At 41.1% G+C, this 24,197-nt stretch overlaps 1 protein-coding gene across 2 annotated transcripts; it reads right to left on the reverse strand.

The window, feature by feature from the left end:
- Positions 1 to 343: 343 nt before the first annotated feature.
- On the reverse strand, positions 344 to 15,624 carry ZNF432 (zinc finger protein 432). 2 transcript variants are annotated; one of them, XM_025369116.1, is made up of 5 exons: positions 14,382 to 14,413; positions 12,663 to 12,870; positions 8,288 to 8,414; positions 7,298 to 7,393; positions 344 to 2,386 (listed from the first exon to the last, which is right to left on the reverse strand). In XM_025369116.1, the coding sequence occupies exons 2-5, from the start codon at positions 12,675 to 12,677 to the stop codon at positions 666 to 668; spliced, it is 1,959 nt and encodes a 652-aa protein (XP_025224901.1). In that variant the 5' UTR covers positions 12,678 to 12,870; positions 14,382 to 14,413; the 3' UTR covers positions 344 to 665. The 2 variants fall into 2 exon arrangements, with proteins under 2 accessions (XP_025224901.1, XP_025224900.1); XM_025369115.1 differs by lacking the exon at positions 14,382 to 14,413 and adding an exon at positions 14,468 to 15,624 and having other exon boundaries at positions 375 to 2,386.
- Between the last annotated feature and the right edge of the window lie 8,573 nt (positions 15,625 to 24,197).

Consider the following 24,197-nt stretch of genomic DNA (forward strand, 5'->3'; position numbering starts at 1 on the left):
AGTCTCGCTCTGTCGCCCAGGCTGGAGTGCAGTGGCACAATCTCCGCTCACTGCAAGCTCCACCCCCTGGGTTCATGCCATTCTCCTGCCTCAGCCTCCCGAATAGCGGGGACTACAGGCACCCACCACCGCGCCCGGCTAATTTTTTTGTATTTTTAGTAGAGACAGGGTTTCACCGTGTTCAACAGGATAGTCTTGATCTCCTGACCTCATGATCCACCCGCCTTGGCCTCCCAAAGTGCTGGGATTACATGCATGAGCCACCACGCCCGGCTCAGTTCACATTACTAACATGGTTTTCTCTCTGCATGAGTTTGTTTGTATGTAATCAGTTCAAATTCTCTGCAAAAGGACTATGTACCTTACACATTTCACATATGGATGTTGTCATAGTTTTAATGAAGGTTGACAAATGAAAGGTTACCCCCAATCCACAGAATCTCTCTCAGATGAGTTATTTTCTATACATTGGTACATCAAAGATTTCAGAGCCTGAATTCATGTTGAAGCCTTTCTGACATTGATAGCATTTATCCTAGTGGATAACACTGGATTTTGAAATATGATTTTTCATACTCAATACCCATAAAAACTATACTGTGAAATCACTGATGGTGTACAAGACATATTTTATTCCCAAAGGCATGACCACGTCCATTGCATTGTTAGGGTTTATTTCCATTATGAGTTCGCTGATGTACAATGAGATTTCTCTTTGAGGAGAAGGCTTTTCTACATTCACTGCATACAAAGGGTTTCTCTCCTGTGTGAGTTCGTTGATGAACAATTAGACGGCTCTTCACAGTGAAGCCTTTACCACATTCATTGCATCCATAAGGTTTTTCTCCAGTATGAACTTGCTTATGTAAAGCAAGCTCAGTTTCCATGGCAAAGCCTCTTCCACATTCACTACATATACAAGATTTCTCTTCTGTATGAATTTGCTGATGTACAATAAGATAGCGTTTCATGGTGAAGCCTTTTCCACATTCACTGCACATAAAGGGTTTCTCTCCAGTATGAGTTCGCTGGTGTACAACAAGATTGCTCTTAAAGGCAAAACCTTTTCCACATTCATTGCATATGTATGGTTTCTCTCCAGTATGAGTTCGCTGATGTAACATCAGTCCACTATTCACAATGAAACCTTTCCCACATTCACTGCACCTGTAAGGTTTCTCTCCAGTATGAGTTCGCTGATGTACAATCAGCCGACTCTTCAAGGGGAAGCCTTTCCCACATTCACTGCATATGTAGGGCTTCTCTCCAGTATGAGTTCGCTGATGTATGATGAGCATGCTTTTCACAGTAAAACCTTTTCCACATTCACTACATAGATATGACTTCTCTACTGTATGATTTCTCTGATGTACAATGAGATTGCTCTTCCTGGGAAAGCCTTTTCCACATTCATTGCATACATAGGGTTTCTCTCCTGTATGAGTTCGTTGATGTTCAATCATACGGCTCTTCATGGTGAAGCCTTTCCCACATTCATTGCATATATATGGTTTCTCTCCTGTATGATTTCGTTGATGTATGATGACATAGTGCTTTGTGGTGAAGCCTTTCCCACATTCACTACAGATGTAGGGCTTCTCTCCTGTATGAGTTCGCTGATGTATGATAAGCATGCTCTTCCCAGTGAAGCCTTTCCCACATTCACTACATACATAGGATTTCTCTCCAGTATGATTTCGCTGATGTACAATGAGATTACGCTTGCCTGGGAAGCCTTTTCCACATTCATTGCATATGTAGGGTTTCTCTCCAGTATGAGTTCGCTGATGTTCAATCAGACGGCTCTTCATGGTGAAGACTTTTCCACATTCACTGCATATAAAAGATTTCTCTCTTTTATGAATTCTTTGATGTTCATTTAGCCTGGACTTTCTGGAGAACACTTTTGCACAAAAAGTACATCCATAAGGTTTTTCTCCTGTATGAACTCTCTCATGATCAGTGAGCTGTGACTTCTTGACAAATGCTTTCCCACATTCACTGCATATATGGGTTTTTTCTATTTCATGAGTTCTCTGATGCTTACTGACTTGGGATTTAGGGCTACTGGATTTTGTGCTTACAGAGAATTCAGCTGCAGAATAAAGTTCTTCATACTTACCATGAAGAAATGATTTTCCATCTCCATTAAATTTAGTAGAGTTCTTAATTTCACAGCTTTTGCTCTGGTTGACTACACTTAAATTTGATTTCAAAGCTTTTATATATAACTCAAATGTATCATGATTTTCCCTGAAAAGACAATGGCTTTTGGTTTGAGAGGCAGTATTTCCAAATGCATTACGTTCATGGTATTGTTCCACACTCTTCAGCATCCTTTGATTTTCCAAGTGATCCTGCAGATGATCATCAACTTTGTTGTTTTCTAGGAAAGAAGAGAACAATGAATCCTTTCATAATCTTGTTGGGGATAAAACTGTTTTCTTAAAAAAAAAAATCCTTGTTTATTATTATTATTATTTGAGACAGAGTCTCACTCTGTTACCCAGGCTGGAGTGCAGTGGTGTGATCTCAGCTCACTGCAACCTCTGCCTCCTGGGTTCAAGCAATTCTCCTGACTCAGCCTCCGAAGCAGCTGGGTTTACAGGCATATGCCATCACGCCCAGCTAATTTTTGTATTTTTAGTAGAGACAGGGTTTCAATATGTTGGCCAGGCTGGTCTTGAACTCCTGACCTCAGGTGATCCCCCTACCTTGGCCTCTCAAAGTGCTGGGATTATAGATGTGAGCCACCACACCCAGCCAGGTGTTTTTAAATATGGCTATTTAATGACAATACGATGATAATTGTATAAAAGCAACTTCATGTATACACTTTGGTAAAAACATAATAATATAAACAAACCAAAAAGTAAAAGCAGTCTGTGTGCAAATAAGGTGAGGCAGTTGACAATCTGTATAGATTTGACTGCTTTCTAAACAGGACCTTGCAAAACATGTGGACACAGTAAAATACAAGCAAGTCATTATTACAAGCAAACAACAGGGCTTGGAGGAACACCATTCCACAAAATTTTGGGAGACACCAGACCACAAAGGTGGAAAAGGCAACTGATCCAAAATTCTAAGGGTTGTATTTATTCACTCCACTAGTATTTGTTGAATGACTCCTATGGATAAGGCACTCTGCTGGCATTTGGGATATACAAAATATGCCTTCTTTTCACTGATGCTGAATTCTAGTTAGGAAAAACAGAGGGAACAAAAAAAGAAGGGAGTTGGAGATGTTAAGTGTGGTTTGGTGGAGCAGTGTAGATGATGAGAGTTGGGGGAAGCAGGATATATTTGTACAAAGAAAATACAAGGTTAAATGATGAATTCAATGGGGAGAGTGAGGAAAGTGAGGACTCAAAGATTACTAAATATATGGTTTGAGACACTGGGTAGATGAAAGCATCTCATGAGATGGCAAATATTACTGCAGTCCAGAACATGTAAAGTATACACTGTGAAACATACACTTTGAAATGGTTATCAAATACATAACACAGACATCAAGAATCTGGTTGGAGGTATAAATGGAGAAGGCAGCATGGAAATAATCAGCACATACATATTATTTAAGAAAAAAGGACTGAATGACTTTTTTTTTTTTTTCTTTTCAGACAGGGTCTCACTGTTACCCAGGCTGGCGTGCAGTGGCACAATCTTGCATCACTGCAACCTCCACCTTCCAGGCTCAAGCAATTCTCCCACCTCAGTCTCCTGAGTAGCTGGGGCTATAGGCACATGCCACCACGCCTGAGTGATTTTTGTATTGTTTGTAGAGACGGGGTCTTGCCATGTTGCCCAAGCTGGTCTTGAACTCTTGGGCTCAAGTGATCTGCCTGCCTCTGCTTCCCAAAGTGCTGGGACTATAGGTGTGAGCCAAGGCACTGGGCCAGGATACCATGTTGAGAAGACATGTAGAATGAAAGAGGAAGGTACAGAGCCAAGGTTTTAGACATTCCAACATTTGGTTTTGGGATTATTTGAGCCCTCTTAGAGGAACCAAATTGTGAGTACAAAGATCAGGGAAATATGCTTACTGAGATATAAAGAATAAATACATTCACATACTTGTTGCCTGGCAAGGATAAGAAATAGAAATCTCCATCTGTTGAAATTAAGTGAACTGAGGTAAGACTCTTGTGTGGTAACTGTTATTAAATTTGCCCCTCTTCAATCTGTAGACTACCATCTAACTTTCCAAAAACATTCATCACATTTAATGAACAACTCCTATAGTCAACATTCCACCCTCTGGTTTAGCTGTGTTGTGTTATCATATGTTCCATTAATTATGAAACAGGAAAACAATGATAGGGAATTTTGCAACTGGCCAGTGTACCATGTAGTTGCCTTCAGAAGAAAATGTGCTGCTGCATGGGATATGAAAACTGTCACTTTCTCCTATCACATTTTGTATGCAGTAGAAAAGTCATATCAAGGCCAGGTACAGTGGCTCACGCCTGTAATCCCAGCACTTTTAGGAGGTCAAGGTGGGCAGATCACTTTAGCTCTGGAGTTCCAGACCAGCCTGAGCAACATGGTGAAACATCATCTTTACAAAGAATACAAAAATTAGCCAGACATGGTGACATGCACCTGTAGTTCCAGCGACTTGGGATGTTGAGGCAGGAGGATTGCTTGAGCCCAGAGGTCCAGGCTGCAGTGAGCTGAAATCGTGCCACTGCACTCCAGCCTGAGCAACAAAGTGAGACCCTTCCTCAAAAAAAAAAGTCGTATCAAATTTTTCCCATTTCAATGTCCCTGATACACTGTTTCTTCATCTGCTACCAATAGCATCTACTTCAGTAATGCTACATTTATGTCTCAGCATTAGTTAAGCTGTACTAAAGGATAAACTTCCTCCTTCTAGACAAAGGTTGTGCCAGCTTCACCTTCAGTTTTTCTTAAGATATTTAGCTGTTTCTTATTATTGCTACGCTGCTGACATCCAGGTGAAAGGTCAGACTAGCAAGATATTTTGTGAAAAGACAAAAATATAAAAGTAACCAATCCTCAACCATGCTACCTCAATTACTCATATATAAAATCAAAAGCCATCTTGATAAATAAAGCTTACATTACCATGAATATTACCATGTTTCTGCTCCACGATTTCTCCAACAAGCAGCTTCTATCACTGACCTGTATTTGGCCAACTTGAGGCCAATCTTTTGATAGTCAAGCCCATGGCCTTGCACAATTCCTATTTCATGCCTTCATTCTTTTTTTTTTTGAGACAGAGTTGCGCTCTTGTTGCCCAGGCTGGAGTGCAATGGCGCAATCTCTGCGCCCCGCGACCTCCGCTTCCCGGGGTCAAGCAGTTCTCCTGCCTCAGCCTTCCTGAGTAGCTTACAGGCATGTGCCATCATGCCCGGCTAATTCTGTATCTTTAGTAGCGATGGGGTTTCTCCATATTGGTGAGGCTGGTCTTGAACTCCTGACCTCAGGTGATCCGCTCACCTCGGCCTCCCAAAGTGCTGGGATTACAGGCATGAGCCACTGCACCTGGCCCATGCCTTCATTCTTAATTCATGTCACCATCTTCCTAATTCAAAATCTAGATATGCTTTGTGCACATCATACTCTTGCTGCAATTCTGACTATCCTGCCATATGCCTAAATCAACCCCTGTATCATTAATTTTTATGGTAATCTTCTGTGTAGTGAGGATCTAGATCTAACCTCATCCAAAGAGAGATCTAACATTTGTTCTTAGCTATTAGGAAATGAGCTCTAGGCCCCTGGAATGTCCTGGCCTATAGGAGTGTCTTTGTTTGCCCACTGGCTTTAGCTGCTGGACAGTTTAACAATATGATTTATGATAGGGGCTTTGGCCCATGCCATATCAGTTCCACACTTTGGAAAAACTAGATACTCTAGGTATTAGCCCGACTTCTGGGAGAGGCAAAAGACTAAAAGTCAGCCATGTGGGCTGTATGTGACTGGAACCTAATCAAAACTCTGGCCACCAAAGGCTCAAGTGAACTTCCCTAGTTGTCAATACTCTGTATTGTCACACACTGTGGCTGGGAAGAGACGTAATGTCCACAGTGAAAGGAGGACCAGAAGTACTGCACTTGGACCCCCTCCTGGACTACAAATGACCTGGGAATTCTACTCCTAGGTGAAGGCTCAAGAGAAATGAAAAATATGTTTCTGAAAAAGTTGTACACGAACTTTCATAGCAGCATGATTCATAAATGCCAACAAGTAGAAACAACCCAAATGTTAATTCAATAGATGAATGGATAAATAAAATGTGGTACAATGGAATATTATTCAACAATAAAAAGAAATGAAGTACTGATACATGCTAAAGAATGGAAGAATTTCAAAAACACTATGCTAAATAAAAGAAGCGAGACACAAAAGACCATATATTTTATGATTCTATTTATATAAAATGTCCAGAACAGGCAAATCTATAGAGATAAAAAGTAGAGGCCGAGCGTGGTGGCTCACACCTGTAATCCCAGCACTTTGGGAGGCTGAGGCGAGTGGGTCACGAGGTCAGGAGTATGAGACCAAACTGGCCAACATGGTGAAACCCCGTCTCCACAAAAACACAAAAATTAGCTGGGCATGATGTTGCACACCTGTAATCCCAGCTACTCAGGAGGCTGAGGCAGGAGAATCGCTTGAACCCAGGAGGTAGACGTTGCAGTGAGCCAAGATCATACCATTGCACTCCACCCTGGGTGACAAAGCGAGACTCTATCTCAAAAAACAAAAAAAAGAAAGAAAAAAAAAATTGACTATGGTGATGGTTACATAACTGTTCATACACCATGAAGCACTGAAAAATAAACTTTAAATTGGAAAATTGTATGGTATGTAAATTAAGCTGTTAAAAAACAAATCTATAATGGGAAAAACACATTAGGGAAATGAATACAATGCTACTGTCTAAGATGAACTAAGGGAAAAGCAGAAATCAAATGTACAAAGGAAGTACTCTGAGATAGACATAAGTTATGACCTGGTTTGGACTACAACTGATGTAGGATGTAAAACTCCTTTCTAGGTAAACAGTCAACAAAAATAGTACAGACTTTTAACAAGACAACTCCATAGGCAGAGGACATTCAATACAATACCAGCACAGACAGGAAAGAAGTATGGTACTAAAGGAGAATGCAACCTTAAAATAAGATGGGAAGGGTTTTTTGTGGAGAAAAAATGATCCGTATTCCTAATAGGCACTGCTTCTGTGTCCTGAGACACCCACACAGCATTCTTTTACTGACTATAATATGACTTACGCATCTTGCTGGTTCTCGCATACCTGGACAGATTTGACTGTGCCTTTCATCTTCCATTGTCCATGGTTCTTCTCCTCGTTCCAACCTGGAGAGTGCATCTGGTTTGCTGACTTGATAACCTATTTATGGGAAATGACAGAAGACAGACACACTGGATTGGGCTGGTGTATGTAATGTGAGAGAACGTTACATTTAAGTAACTAGACAGTTTTCACATCTGCAAAGTAAGTAGAGGCTTTTCTCTCAGGACAGGGCAGATTACAGTCAGACCTTAATATCTGAAAATTTCACATCCGGGGATTCAACCAACCATGGATTGAAAATATTTTTTAAAAAATACAATAATAAAAAATACAAAGTGCAGTGGCTCTTGCCTATAATCCCAGCACTATGGGAGGCTGACATGAAACCAACACTTGAAGCCAGGAGTGGGAGACCAGCCTGGGCAACACAGATTCCATCTCTACAAAAAAAAAAAAAAAATAGCCAAGCATGGTGGTTTGCATCTGTAGGCATAGTTCCTCAGGAGGCTGAGGCAGGAGGACCACTTGAACCCAGTTCAAAGCTGCAGTGAGCCATGAAGGCACCACTACATTCTAGCCTGGGCAACAGAGCAAGACGCTGTCTCTAAAGAAAAAAGAAAACCACAATAAAAAACAAATTAAAACATACAGTATAACAACTATTTACATAGCACTTACATTGTATTAAGTATCAGGCATAATCTAGAGATGATTTAAAGTATTTGGGGGGAGGTGTGTGTAGGTTATATGCAAATACAATGCCATTTTATATGAGATTTGAGCATCTGTGGATTTCATATCCATGGAAAGCTGTGAAACCAATCCCTCTCAGACACTGAGGGGTGACTGTATATCCTTTTATCAGAAGCCAGAGGATGTACCAAATATCTGCTATTCAGAGCACTGCAGTTAATTCCAAGGGTAAGCAGCTGAGAAAGCAAAGGCCACAGACTGGGCACCCTCCAGGTGACAGAGGGCAGCTGTCCTTACCCATTGATACCAGGTTGCTGTAGATCTCCAACATCACATCCCGGTACAAGTCCTTCTGAAAAGGGTCCAGGAGCTGCCACTCCTCCCAGGTGAACTCCACAGTAATATCCTCCAGTGTGAGCAATTCCTGTAAGAAAACAGAGCCTCGCTTAATAGGAAGTGTTTCTCTTTTATTGACATGAAAAGAATGTGAAGGGAAGTTGTCCTGCTCATATTAACCACATAGACTGCATCCATCTATAAATCTATTGTATTTTTTAATATCACCAGAGAATCTCCAAGTATTCTATAATTGTACAGTGCCCCATTTGCTCAACAAAAATTAAGGTTTTATATCAAATCCGCTCAGTAAAAACAGGTTTTACGTATAAATTTTAATTTCAGTATCTATTGCCCAGTCAAGAAAGTATATGCTACCTACATCTAGGTATCTGATATAAATTGTTTCATTCACTGTAAGCCTTCCCAGCTAATACTAACATAAGACATGGGGAGACTCCAGATGCTAGAATCACAGGACACTACGTTCATGTTTAATTATTAAATGGATTAAAAAATAGAAATGCATAGAAAGCATGAGAAACTATTAAAGAGTAACCAAATTGGGAAAACTTATTTTTGGAAATATATATTAAATATATATGTACACACACAAACATATATACGTATGTGTGTATATATATGTATACAGTCACAGGTATGTGTGTCTATTAACAGAAAGGTTATATTAGATACACTGAAGAGATAATTAGTGAGTTGGAATTCACAGTAAAAAAAAAAATAACAGGGCCAGGTGGGGTGGCTCACACCTGTAATCCCAGCACTTTGGGAGCCTGAGGCAGGTGGATAGCTTGAGCTCAGGAGTTCAAGACCAGCCTGGGAAACATGGTGAAATCCTGTCTCTACCAAAAAGACAGAAATTAGCTAGGTACAGTGGCACATGCCTGTGGTCTCAGCTACTTGGGAGGGTGAGGTGGGAGGATCGCTGGAGCCCAGGAAGTTGACGCTGCAGCGAGCTGTGATCATGCCACTGTACTCCAGCCTGGGTGACAGAGTGAGACCCTATCTCAAAAAATTAAAATAACTGAAAAATGAAGCAGAGACACAAAGTGACAGAAAGTATGAAGGAGAGTTTACTAAATATGGAAGACAGAATGAGGCCTAACATATGCCTATACATAGTTTTTGAAATATTATATTGAAATGAGAAGCAATTTCCAAATATCTGAGTGAGAAATTTTCAGAACTGATTAAATATCCTGTAACTCAAATTTAATAAATCAACAAAGCCAAGCAGAAAATCTGCATCTAGACACATCAGACAGAAACTATTGAACATCAGATGCAAATATAACATTATGAAAACAAGCATTAACAGAAGGAAAAGATGCATTACCATCAAAAGAAAGACAAAATGTTCTAACAACTGACTTCCATAGAAACAAAAGAAGCAAGAAAAGTGCAGAATAACGTCTTCAATGTCTTGATTCTGTGGTATTTGGCAAATTGTATGGTATGGCCTAGCCCCGAATGCCACTGGAAAATAAATTGAGACCCTCTTGTCAACTAAACTGCCACTCTCCTGTCTCAACATGACTTATAATCATATGGTAGTGGGAACTTGAGGCAGGAAAGAGCTAGGTGAAAATTGATGGGATAATCTATCCCCATGTAATTGCAGAGATTAATACACAGATAAAAGAACAGACTTAGTGGAGTCTGCAAATTCTTAATGCTGCTGATCTTATCACATTCGGAATTATTTCACATGAGAAATAAATCTGTTTAGGAAAAAAAACCTTAGGTTTCTACCTAATTTCATACTCAAAAATAAGTTTTTCCCGTTTAAAGTCCTAACCAGAAAGCAAAAGAACCTATGGAAGCAGAAGCAAATATGAAATATATTCATGTTCAGAGCCATAAAGGAAAAAACAGGGACAAATTTTATGAGAAAAAAATTTTAATATCTACATTGAAAAACAGATCATAAACAAAGCTGAAAGAAAAATGACGGGCTAAAAAAAATTTGCAATAAACAAAAGGTCAATATATAGTAGATATAACCAACTCATTAACCAGTAAGAAAAAAGTTTTTTAATATAAAAATTATAGTCAGGCATTTCACAAGAGCAAAAAATCCAGTTGGCCAAGAAATACACACAAAGGACTTCAACCTCGCCTGTGATGAGGAAAATGCAAAATAAGACAAAAGAATATTGGATCACTGAAAATTGTGTAATTTGATAATGTCTTATTTTTAAGTATTGGCAAAGATTTAAGGCAAAAAGGACTCCATGTATCAGTCTCTATGTTGCAGGCACTCATTTAAATACTTTACATAGTTTAACAATGTTTCCATGTATGACTTTAGACAAATGGAATTTTATACAATTAATATTCTTCAATTAATTATAGTGATATTCCTTTATATTCTAAAACTATACCATCTAAGGCAGGGGTGTCCAATCTTTTGGCTTCCCTGGGCCACACTGGAAGAAGAAATGTGTTGGGCCATGCATAAGATACACTAATGATAGCTGGAAAAAAAGTGCAAAAAATTCTCATAATGTTTTAAGAAAATTTACAAATTTGTGTTGGGCCACATTCAAAGCCATCCTGGGCCACATGCAGCCCACAGGCTGCAGGTTGTACAAGTTTGATCTAAGGTGACCAACAGGTGAAATGTGATTCCACTGAAGCAAAAGAAGTCATAATAAATGTGTTTATATATACAGACACATACATAAAACACATAGATTTATAAATACACATACATACAGAGATGCACACAGTTCGGTGACAGTAAGTACGTGCTACCAAACCTTTGTTGAAGCACTATAAGGGGATTAGGAATAAAGTTATGATGAGCAAATTTACCTTTTTTTTTTAGAGACAGAGTTTTGCTCTTGTTGCCCAGGCTGGAGTACAATGGCATGATCTCGGCTCACCACAACCTCCGCCTCCTGGGTTCAAGCGATTCTCCTGTTTCAGGCTCCCAAGTAGCTGGGATTACAGGCATGCACCACCATGCCACTCTAATTTTGTGTTTTTAGTAGAGACAGGGTTTTGGTCAGGCTGGTCTTGAACTCCCGACCTCAGGTGATCCGCCTGCCTCGGCCTCCCAAAGTGCTGGGATTACAGGCATGAGCCACCGTGCCCGGCCCGGGAATTTACTTTTTTAACCAGTGTGTACTTCATCATTAGAATTCATTTCCCTGTGGGGCCAGGCACAGTGGCTCATGCCTGTAATCCCAGCACTTTGGGAGACAGAGGCGGGTGGATCACCTGAGGTCAGGAATTCGAGACCAGCCTGACCAATGTGGTGAAACCCCATCTCTACTAAAAATACAAAAATTAGCCAGGCATGCTGGCGTGCACCTGTAATCCCAGCTACTCAGGAAGCTGAGGCATGAGAATCCCTTGAACCCAGGAGGCGGAGGTTATAGTGAGACGAGATCACACCACTGCACTCCAGCCTGGGAAACAGAGTGATACTCCATCTCAACAAAACAAAACAAACAAACGAACAAAAAACAGATTTTTTTCCCTTTGGAATCCATGAGTTATTTATGTAATTACAAAAAATAAAAGCAATAAAAATATGTAAGAATTGGATGTGAAAATGCAGAAGGATTCTGTATATTCTGAGATGAGGTAAAGTTATCAAACATGGCACCCAACAACTCAAGACCTTATCAGACAACTCCCTAATGCCAAATCTGCAGTTAATGCCAGTTCAGCCATCTGTTCAGGACAAATGGAAGCTATGCACGCCTTCCATTTTCCTAGGCCACTTAGATTTTATTCCTAAATCAGCTCACAAAGACACAAAGACTTGAGTGTGTGGCCTTGCTTTCGTCCCTTGAAAAAACTGTGTCCACTGAGTTTGCCTGGTCTATTTCCATAGGAGTCTCTGAGGAACCCTGTTATAAACAGCAGTAAGAAATCTTCTGCCTTTATTAGAAAGCTAGTTCAAAACACTGTTCAAAAAACCATATAACCTCTGGGAAGAATAGCAAATTTTTCTTGACATCTAAGTGCCATGAAATAATGATCTCCTGAGGAACGTGTCTGCTTTTTCCTCACAGTCACTGTATATTATATAACTTAGCATGACTTTCTTGTACTGGCTGTCAGAGACATCAGATGCAAACTGACAGCTAATGTAATAGAAAGGATCTTCTAGTCAGGCATTATGTTCCAACATCAGTCATTTTGTAGGAATCACATAAACACTATATTCCTGATCTTACTTTGCCATGATGTTGGAGTTAGATTTAAAGTTTATTTCTCTCTAGATTCTGAAATGATTTCTTACAGGTCTCTACAAATCCACCATGGAATAAAGGAGAGAATAAAATACAGAAAAAGTCACCTGGGCATTGATCATTTTCTTCAGTTGTGGGAAATGGCCAGCACCTGGGATACTCTGTCTTTGTCTCCTCTGGATCTGCCTTAAATTTCTAGTTAGAAACCTCAGTCACCAGTGAAGAGTGTCCACAAAAATCATTATCTAGGTCCTGGAATCTTCCTCTTTCTTCATTCACTTCTTGTCTCTTCCCAGGGCAGCCAGGACCTGTAGACTGAGGAGCAAAACAACTTTCAGGGGTACATTCATCCTAACACATGACCCTGAATATTTGTCTCTTTATTTGGTTCTCTCAAACCAAAGAAATGCAAGACCCTCAATGAAGGCCAAATGCCTTTCTTCGGTGAAGTGTGGAAGTAACATGAAGAGGAAAGGGGAGGTCACAAAGGCCACACAGCATCATGCCTAAGTGGTAGGTAATTCTCATATCAGCTTTTTAAATAATGCCATATGGATGGTGAGAAACTGTACATTTTTCCCTTTATACAATGTTACCCTCACACCTCTTTAAAAGTCTTTATATATATTTAAAAGTGTTTATATATGGCCCGGCATGATGGTTCACATCTGTAATCCCAGCACTTTGGGAGGCTGAGGTGGGCGGATCACCTGAGGTCAGGAGTTCAAGACCAGCCTGGTCAACATGGCGAAACACTGTCTCTACTAAAAATACAAAAAATTAGCCGGGTGTGATGGCGGGCACCTGTAATCCCAGCTACTCAGAGACTGAGGCAGGAGAATGGCTTGAACTTAGGAGGCGAAGGTTGCAGTGAGCCCAGCCATTGCACTCAAGCCTGGGCAAAAAGAGCAGGACTCCATCTCAAAAAAAAAAAAAGTGTTTATATACACACTTCAATATGAAGAACAAGAAACACATCAAAAAAAAGAGGGAGACAGAGAGAAGGAATACGAGGTATAAGTACAAATTTAGAAAACAATTCAAAAATATAAATACTGGGAAAATAGCCGCCTTTATATATGAACATACAAAACCTGAAACACCCATAAAAAATATGCAGTACATTTGCAAGAGGAAGGATAAAAATAGGCTCTTATTAATTTGTGCAGCAGTAATTAAAAAAACATACTGTTAAATAGAAAGCTTATTCATCCGCACCCTCTCTGCCCCCGCAACAAAACTTTCATTTTCTGCAGGTTCAAGAGCATGGGTTGTCGTGGAAAGCCAGAGGATTAGAAAACTCATCGTGCAGGAGGTACTTGGACCTGAAACTTTTAGGAAATGTTAACGTTCATCAAGTCTGTTCCAGCAGCCAAAGTTTGAGCTCAACACACACACACAGACCCTGCCAGAGCTCTTGTGAAAATACTTCAGTTTTCACTTGTCTCTACACAAAAGGCCACCACCCCGCCAGATTAATACGAAAACCTGGAGTAGATACACACGTACACTGGCTTCCCTTAATGATTCCTCGATCACTGAGCCTCAGATTAATCCCGAATGTGAAACAGAAGTCACATTAGTTGAAAAAGCCACCCTACCGATTCTCAATCACTGAGCCCCACAGGGGAGTGACCCGCGAGGACCACAATCCCTGACCTCAGGACTCTTGGTCGTAGATCTACTCAGGCCTTTAATCACTGACCACCAGAGCCTCCATGAGGGACCCCCAAACATATCCCATCACAGACACCCACCAGGGACTCCTACCAGCTCCCCTCCAAAAGAAAACACCCGCCCCCGCCTCCCCCACACTACCGCGCTACCTACACGGTACAGCGCCACCAACAACGCAGACGCCCTCAGAATGCTCCCTCCCACCGCGTTTCCACGTCCTGACCCACACACTGACCTGACTCTCCCTGGAATCGCTGCGACTTCTTAAAGACTGAACTTACTTCCCTAAAGTTTTTCCACTTCTGGGCCCCTCGCCCAGCTCCCTCCCCACTAACCTCAAGGGAAGGTCACCCGCGTTTCCATGGAGAGCGGACTGCGGCCTTCCGGCTTTTCCTCAGAAGAAGCGTCCGCGCCGGAGTCGCCTCGCCGCTCTGGGGGCGGCCATCTTTGAGTACGTGACGTACAGACGGCACAGGAGCCGCGAGACGCTGTGGACAGAGGCCTCTTAAAACTGTCCGATTTCCAGACACGTCAGCCCTGGCAGAAAATGGAGAGATTATCAGAGGCTTGAGTTCACACAGACAGATACGGCGTGTGGGTAAAGTCCTCTGAACAGACAGGGAACAGAATAAGTTGATCTTCTCCTTGCAGGGGCTAGTGAACGACGCAAACTTCTCAAAGGCCGGAACCCATTATTACCACAAAGGCGCGGCATCAGTTCTTAACGGTCATGATGGCTGTGGCGTCTCAACTCAATGGAAAATTAAAGTCACCTCTGGGCACCTCAATCACTATTTTAAATGCGAAGCGTTTTAGAGGCCGTATAAAAACTGAATCAAGCGGGATTAGAACAAAAAATAAGCGAGTGGTGCGTTGCAGGTAACCGCGCCGTCAGGCGGGAGCACTGTGGGGGCGGCCATCTTAGGGGAAGGTCGGTGTCCGTAGGGCAGAACGAATGCTCTCTGGGAAGCTTGCGGTGGAACTGGCCCGTGGAATTGTCTTTAGAAGAACAAAACCACCTGGCTCTGTTCTTGACTCTGGAAATGAATCGTTTTCTAGAATTATTTAGGTTGTTGGCAGATTAATTTCCTTCACACAGTTTCCTTGCCCCCACCCCTTTAAAGATAGGAATCTTTAAAGCCAACAATAGTATTGTCAAATGCCTTTCATATTTGAAACCTCTAACTATTGCATCTCTCCGGTTTCTCCTATTATTAAGTGCTTGGGCAATCCAGAATAATCTCCCAATGCTAAAGGCAGCTGATTAATAATTACAGTGCAGAGTCCTTTTTGCCATGTAACATAATATAACCATGGGAATTATTCTGGAGTTGGAGATCTGCCTATGATATGACACTAATGAATATTTTGCAATGAAAAAATACTATTTTTTAAAATTGTCCATATATCTACAGAATTATTACCACAAGTTATGCCTTGTGTCGTTTTTTTAGAAGACGCAAGGATGAAAATGTCAACATTTTCAATTGTGTGTTTTCTTTTTAATAATAAAGCATGTGTTCTAATTTACAAAAACCACAATAAAGGTATTTTCATCATGTCAGTCTTGAGGCTGAACAACACTTAACATTCTTTTTCCTTTTACCTGTCTGCCTTCTCCCTTCCCCTACACTCTCTATACCCCACACTCCAGGCTCTGTTGCATCATCTTATGCCTATGGCCCCTTTCCCCTGTACCCTCTTATTACTTCCATCTGTCACACAGACACACACTATCACTCCTCTAAACACTCTAGTGTTAAACAATTGCCACTGTCTGTTTTTGACAAGTGCCCTATGGGTAGGAGTGTTCACATAGATAAAGCTGAGTCAAGTCAAATAGAGAAATACTATGAGAATAGACCTGTTCAGGCTGCAACACATTTAGTAGTGAAAATTCTGTGGGGATGGAGGCTTTTGGGTGTTTCAGAGCCATTTCTGCCATTTTCAGAGCCATTTCTACCTCCTTAAGTGCAGATAATCTGCTAGGGTGCAGATATTCACTGTTACTGTTGTTAAAAGGTGGTTGCTTTTCAAAGTTACCTTGGAGCAGAGGATATGGGGATAGGATTAGGGCAAGGTAAATACCACAAGGTAAAGCTCACTTGTGGCCGGTGTTGTGAACTTCATTGGCCACTCTAGAAAAGGAACTAACTGGCCTCTAGCCAGGGCCTAAAAACTAGATCTAGATAGCACAAAAAAGTTACATTAAACTTCCTCTAGTGTCCAATCTATCAGATTCCGATCCTGAAGGACCAACTCAGTCTCTCTTCTACTTCGTCTCCTTTCTCTCATCTTATAAAAGATATTCTTTGGGGAAACTCTGTTTATTTCACATATAACTCAGCTGTAGCTGGGTCTGGTTCTCTCCTCCAAGATCTTGCCTTTACCACATAACTTCTGCAGCCTCGAAATGCTGAAGATTTCCCAGAAATTTGTTCTAATTCCTAGGGGTTTAACCTACCAGTATCTCCTCTGTATTCATCTTGGCCTTCTCCATAAAATTAGATTTTGCCTAATGTAAGTACAGATATAAAGCTCAAATCCCCTCAGATATTTCCAAAAGAATTTACTTTTACAGAAAAACCTCAGTGACACATGTGGCCTTTTTTGAAGATACTGTAAGAGTGACAGGGACAGAGATAACAGGGCACTCAAGAGCAAAAAACTTCAGAACCTCTCATAATAATTACTTTTTCTCCACATCCCCTCTAGGATGCCTCACCTGTGAGTCTTTTCATATCTTCCTCCTCTACCTATGCAGTGCCCCACCTGCTGGTCTTGTGCTGATCTCTCTCATGGCCCTACCTGCCCCAACAACTTACATTCTTCTCCATTTTAATACAGATCAATTAATTCTTCCAAGAATGTACCCTAAACACTTATATTTATTGTGATTTAGAGGGTATTAAATCCCCTTTTTAAAAAGAATAGTTAGGAATTGCCGGGCGCGGTGGCTCACGCTTGTAATCACGAGGTCAGGAGATTGAGACCATCCTAGCTAACATGGTGAAACCCCGTCTCTACTAAAAATACAAAAAAAAAAAAAAAAAATTAGCCGGGTGTGGTGGCCGGCGCCTGTAGTCCCAGCTACTCAGGAGGCTGAGGCAGGAGAATGGCATGAATCCGGGAGGGGGAGCTTGCAGTAAGCCGAGATCGTGCCACTGCACTCCAGACTGGGTGACTGAGTAAGACTCCGTCTCAACTTTTTTTTTTTTGAGACAGAGTCTCAGTCTGTCGCCCAGGCTGGAGTGCAATGGCGAGATCTCAGCTCACTGCAACCTCCGCCTCCCGCATTCAAGTGATTCTTCTGCCTCAGCCTCCCGAGTAGCTGGGATTATAGGCACCTACCATCATGCCCAACTAATTCTTATATTTTTTGTAGAGACGGGGTTTCACCATGTTGGCCAGATTGGTCTTGAACTCCTGACCTCAGGTGATCCACTCGCTTCTGCCTCCCAAAATGCTGGGAGTACAGGTGGGAGCCACCACGCCCAGCCTATCTATCTATCAATCTTATTTTGAATCACACCTCTGGTCATTTTCAGGAACTATGGAAGTTTCTGTCACCCAGGCTGGCATGCAGTGGCATGATCTCAGCTCACTGCAACCTCCGCCTCCTGGGTTGAAGAGATTCTCCTGCCTCAGCCTCCCTAGTAGCTGGGATTACAGGTGTGTGCCATCACGTCTAATTTTGGTATTTTTTGTAGAGACGGGGTTTCACCATGTTGGCCAGGCTGGTCTCAAACTCCTGACCTCAAGTGATCCACCCCCCTCAGCCTCCCTAATGAAGCAATATTTAATTAAGATTTCTATCAGTTGGATACTATGCATCAGGATGAGGATAACCTGATTTATTCACCGTTGCTATCCCCACGTAGGTACCACATTAACCAGCTGAAGAAAATCCTGAGACTACAATAGAAAGAAATGTGGCTCCTCCGTAAGTTTCTGCATTGATGTTCCAAGGATGATGAATGTGTAAACAACTGAATGTGTGCAAAAACATGCAATTTACTTATTTATGATAAGATGAGAATTTGTATTTCTGATCCAGACAAAGCAGAGCCTGGATACAGTGGAGTCACAGCTCATGACAACAAAGGGGCTGACACTTGGAAAACACACAGAAATGAGGGCAACAGTGTTCACCGGCCACCACCTGGGATTATGAAATCGAGCAATACAAGCATGAATGAAGGAGGAGAGGATGTGAAAAGACACAAAGGTGGTCACCAGGACAAGGATACTCTGGGTGACTCTGGACTCAGAGGATCTGGAGGAAACATCATTCCTGTGAATGTGTTGGACTTACTGCTGTGCCTGTACAAAATGAAAATCCTGGAGCCACTGGACAAGATTATGAGCACAGAAAATAAAACTTCAGGGAATACAAATAATGCTGCATACAATGGGTCTATAATTTTGTTAAAATCTAGAGTAGAACAGTAACCAAAATCTCTTCTTTGTGATGTTTTTGTTGCTGTATGTGACAACCAGATACACGGGAAAAATTTACTACAATGTACAGGATCCAGCAGATGGGAATGGAGTATCCAACGTACTTTGCAGCTTTTACTTTAAGATCCTTCCACCTGGAGTTCATGGGGCTTATCCTTATGGTCTGGAAGACACTCAAGAGGCAGGTGGTGCCAATGGACGTAGTCCTAACCACTCTTTCTACATAGAAAGTATGTTCACATCCAAAACCATTGAAGAAATGTGTCAATCCAAAAGCTGACATTGTCTGGGGAACTCCTTTTGAGAGAAGAAACATGGGGTTTCCAATAATCAAGTGCTTGAGAATCACATCTGTGGACCTCAACCTGGATCCTTTGTAAGAAAGGAATAGATAATGGCAGACGAGAGAAGTTGCCTAGGATTTCAACTCTCTTCTGTGATAAGATTATCCTTATTGCCACATCACTGGAATCTATTCTTTCATTCAGCACATGTTCCTTTAAGGATGGTAACAATCATTCTTATGAGCAAATAGCCTTATTGAAGATTCTTGTCATTAACAGTAACTTTCACTGTGTGCTCCAGTGAGGATAGCCAGGTGCACTTAGAAATGGAAAGAATTACCAGGATACTTCATGGAAGTCAGCACTAAGGATGAGGTGCTGTTAACCATGGGAGAAGCAATGACAAGTGATAGCAAACAGAAAAAAAGCATCATCTAACATTTTATGAATAAACTGATGAGGTAGTTATAATGGAAAGAAGACATAACCTCAACCGCTACCAACACTATAGAACAAATTACTTCTGAATGAATTGCTGATCTAAATTTTCATGGTAAGTAATACAATTTCTAGAAAAACAATAATAGTATTCTTGTGGTTTTAGAATAACAAAATGTTTCTCAAGCCACACAAAACACATTAATAATATAGGAAAGATGACAAATTAGGCCATAGTAAAATTAAGAGCTGGCACTCCTAAAAGACACACCACACACACACACACGAGGGGTTTGGAAGAGAGAGATGTATGTACCGTAAAAAAACACAGATTCACACAATAGAGTAAATTATAGTCAAAACATTCCAATAGAAGCTTCAAAAACATTATTCAATTAATAATTTAGAGAAAATGTTCAATGTCCTTATTAATTGTGAGAATTAAAATAACACTACTACCTAATATCATTGTACACCAACCAGAAATCTATAATAAAAATGGTAGGAAATATCAAGTTTTGGAACAGATGTGGGTAAATCAGGCACTTCATACCAATGGGTGTTAAAAATGGCACAAATATTTTGGAAAACTCTTTGGTAGTACCTACATAAGCTGAAGAGATACAAACCTAGGTCTCAACAATTACACTCTTACAAATATACCCCAAATAAATTTATGTCTCTATCTATATCTATATATATACACCACCAAAAGATTAATTCAAGAATTTATATACCAGCACTAGTCATAATACCCCAAACTATAGACCATCCACATAGTAAAATGACTCAGTGATATCCACACAATGGAATCCTTTAAGGCAATGCTAATGTATGCCAACAATACATTCACAAAAATCATATAGAATAAAAACAAGGCAAGTATAAGATAAACTAAAAAAACAGGAAAAGTGATCTAATCTCTTAAATGTTAGAATAGATGTAAACCTATGTCCCAATGCCGCTTCTACAAAAACCCAACCGAACTGTAGCCTTGGGCCAGGCATGGTGGCTGACGCCTGTAATCTCAGCACTTTGGGGAGCCAAGGTGGTGGATCATGTGAAGTCAGGAATCAAGGTCAGCCTGGCCAACATGGTGAAACACCATCTCTACTGAAAATACAAAAATTAGCCGGTGTGGTAGCGTGCGTCTATAATTCTGGGTGCTTAGGAGGCTGAGGCAGGAGAAGCGCTTGAACTCAGGAGGCGGAGGTTGCAGTGAGCCTGGATCACAGCACTACACTGCAGCCTGGGAGACAGAATAAGGCTCTGTCTCAAAAAAAAAAAAAAAAAAAGAAAAGAAAAAGTACTTGATGCCAGTAATTCACATTAGATGTCACTGAACTCATTTGTACAATTAAATGCAAATTAATTTAGAAGTGATGATGAAGAAATAGGAAAATCTACCTTATCAATATTGACCCCAGCAATGATAGGAAGCCTGAACAGAAATCTGTCCCTAGAAGAAAGAGATATATTTGTAACAGTCTTTCACAAATAAAACCAACAGCATCAAATGGTTTAAATGGCAGAGTCTACCATTTTTTTGAATATCACATAAGCCAATAATTGATACTTTTTCCCCCCCAAGAAAAACAACACTCACTGGCTATGTAATTAATGAAGAAATACAAAATTTAGCGGTCAAAATTGATTCTTTGGGTTTTCAAACAGACAAAGTTAGCAAATAAGTAGAAATTGCAGCTCAAGGTGCAGTGGGATGAAGTGGTTACTAGTGCACTATGTATCTACTTTGCAGTGTTTTAAGATACAGTATGGGCCAGGTGAAGTGGCTCATGACTGTAATCCCAGCACTTTGGGAGGCCAAGGCAGGCAGATCACCTGAGAGGCCAGGAGTTCGAGACCAGCCTGGACAACATGGTGAAACCCTGTCCTTATTAAAAATACAAAAATTAGCCAGGTGTGGTAGTAAGTACTTGTAATCCCAGCTACTTAGGGACTGAGGCAGGAGATTTGCTTGAACTTGGGAGGCAGAGGTTGCAGTGAGATCATGCCATTGCACTCCAGCCCAGGCAAAAAGAGCAAAACTCTATCTGAAGAAGAAAAAAAAAATTAGCTGGGCATGGTGATGCATGCCTGTAGTCCTAGGGAGGCTGGAGCGAGAAGATCGCTTGAGCCCAGGAGTTCAAGACCAGCCAGGGCAACATGACAAAACCCTGTCTCTACCAAAAACAAAACAAACAAAAAAAGATACAATATGGTATAAACTTGAGAGCATGGGAAGTAGCAGATAACAGACATACAACTATTTTCCAAATTATCATGCCTCATGTCGTCAGGGCACCTTCTCTTTTGTTGATATGGCAGAGAGTCTTTATTGATTAAAGGAAAGGATCACTCTGCAGGATGACCATGTTACATGAATAGCAGACCGGAACATTAAGAGAATGAGATTTTCATTGGAGTAGAATGATAGGTTACCTATCTGCATATATGGTAGACAAAAAATGCATATATGGTAGACAAAAAAAATGTAAGGAGAATGATAGTCACCTTCTACTTTGAAAAGTAATAGTTGTGGCCAGGCACACTGGCGTATGCCTGTAATACCAGCACTTTGGGAGGCTGAGGCTGGTGGATCACCTGAGGTCAGGAGTTTGAGACCAAACTGACCAACATGGAGAAATTCCCGTCTCTACTAAAAATACAAAATTAGACAGACATGGTGGCACATGCCTGTAATCCCAGCTACTCGGGAGGCAAAGGCAGGAGAATCGCTTGAACCCAGGAGACGGAGGTTGCAGCGAGCCCAGATGGTGCCATTGCACTCCAGCCTGGGCAATAAGAGGGAAACTCCGTCACACACACACAAAAAGTAATAGTTGTATATCATATTAATGAAAATTAGTCTTATTCTTGGAAACTAAAAAGACAGCAGTTATTACAGAGGGCATTTTATTCAAAAGAAGCAGAAGAGTGTTCATGTGTAGGATTCATATTTGGCTACTGAAATTGCATTTTAGTATTGATTTATAATGGATGTATTAATCAGTAAAATGTAATTGCTTGTTTTGCAACCTGGAACAAATCATGTGCCTTACATCAACCAAAGCAAGTTCTGCCTCACTGGGGCACTTCATAATAAATATTAGTAATACATCACGAAGTGCTGAAGGTTGAATGCCACCTATAACAAGTTTTTTCTTTTTTTTTTTTTCTTGAGGCGGAGTCTGGCTCTCTTGCCTAGGCTGGAGTGCAGTGGCCGGATCTCAGCTCACTGCAAGCTCTGCCTCCTGGGTTCACGCCATTCTCCTGCCTCAGCCTCCCGAGTACCTGGGACTACAGGCGCCCGCCACCTTGCCCAGCTAGTTTTTTGTATTTTTTAGTAGAGACGGGGTTTCACTGTGTTAGCCAGGATGGTCTCGATCTCCTGACCTCGTGATCCGCCCGTCTCGGCCTCCCAAAGTGCTGGGATTACAGGCTTGAGCCACCGCGCCCGGCCAACAAGTTTTTTCATATTAGATGAATTCAAACAGGATACAATTTTGGGACTATATGCTTATAATTTGCACTTGAGCTATTCTCTCTGAGTATGCCCCAGGACATTTTTGTGGAAATACCATGCAGTGCAATTTCAGACTCTGAGCATCTAAAACCTGCCTCAGTATTCATGAATATTCACTATATGATTATATTTCTACATGCCTTTGTATGTACTAAGATCAGTGGCTTGCATTTGCCTTGACTTTTATGTGTGGTAAAAATAAAAATATGGCAAGTATATACAAATATTAGGAAATGGTCCAGATGTGGGGACTCATACCTGTAATCCCAGCACTTTGGGAGGCCGAGGCAGGTGGATCACATGAGTTCAGAAGTTTGAGACCAGCCTGAACAACACGGTGAAACTGTGTCTCTACTAAAAATACAAAAATTAGCTGGGTGTGGTGGCGCATGCCTGTAATCCCAGCTATTTGGGAGGCTGAGGCAGAAGAATCGCTTGAACCTGGGAGACAGAGTTTGCAGCGAGCTGAGATTGCACCACTGTGCTCCAGCCTGGGCGACAGAGTGAGACGCAGTCTTAAAAAAAAAAACATTAAAAAATGTAATATATATATATTATATATATGAAAATAATTAGGAAATAAGAATTTCTTATTTGTGCTTAGAATACATAGTGAAGTAAACAGAAAAAAAAAACAACAAAAAAGAATACATAGTGAATTTGAAAAGATTAAATGTTAGGACAGGCACGGTGGCTCATGGCTGTAATCCTAGCACTTTGGAAGGTTGAGGCGGGAGGATTGCTTGAGCCCAAAAATCCAAGACCAGCCTGGGCAACATGATGAAACCACCATCTCCACAAAACATACTAATATCAGCTGGGCATGGTGGCGCATACCTGTAGTCCCAGCTACTTGAGAGGCTGAGCCAGGAGCATCGATTGAGCCCAGGAGGCAGAGGCTACAGTGAGTTGAGATGACATCATTGCACTCCAGCCTAGGAAACATAGCAAGACTCTGTGAAAAAAACAAAAAACAAAACAAAACAAAAACAGAAACAGTGCTAGACTCTGTCTTAAAAAAATAATAATTTTAAAAAAAAAAGATTAATGGGCCAGGGTTGTGGGTCATGTCTGTAGGTCATGTCTGTAATCCCAGCACTTTGGGAGGCTGAGGCGGGTGGATCACCATCCTGGTGATCATCCATCCTGGCCAACATGGCAAAACCCAGTCTTTATTAAAAATACAAAATTTAGCTGGTGTGGTGGTACACACCTGCAATCTCAACCAACTGAGGCTGGTGGATCACCTGAGGTCA

This window comes from Theropithecus gelada, chromosome 19, assembly GCF_003255815.1.
Source record: "Theropithecus gelada isolate Dixy chromosome 19, Tgel_1.0, whole genome shotgun sequence".
In the NCBI taxonomy this organism is placed as follows: domain Eukaryota; kingdom Metazoa; phylum Chordata; class Mammalia; order Primates; family Cercopithecidae; genus Theropithecus; species Theropithecus gelada.

Excerpts from the sequence above, each read along its gene's own strand:
- ZNF432 (XM_025369116.1), bottom strand. Across the intron at positions 7,394-8,287 it reads CAGCAACCTGGTATCAATGG|GTTATCAAGTCAGCAAACCA; the intron begins GTAAGGACAGCT and ends TCCCATAAATAG. Across the intron at positions 2,387-7,297 it reads GCACAGTCAAATCTGTCCAG|AAAACAACAAAGTTGATGAT; the intron begins GTATGCGAGAAC and ends CTTCTTTCCTAG.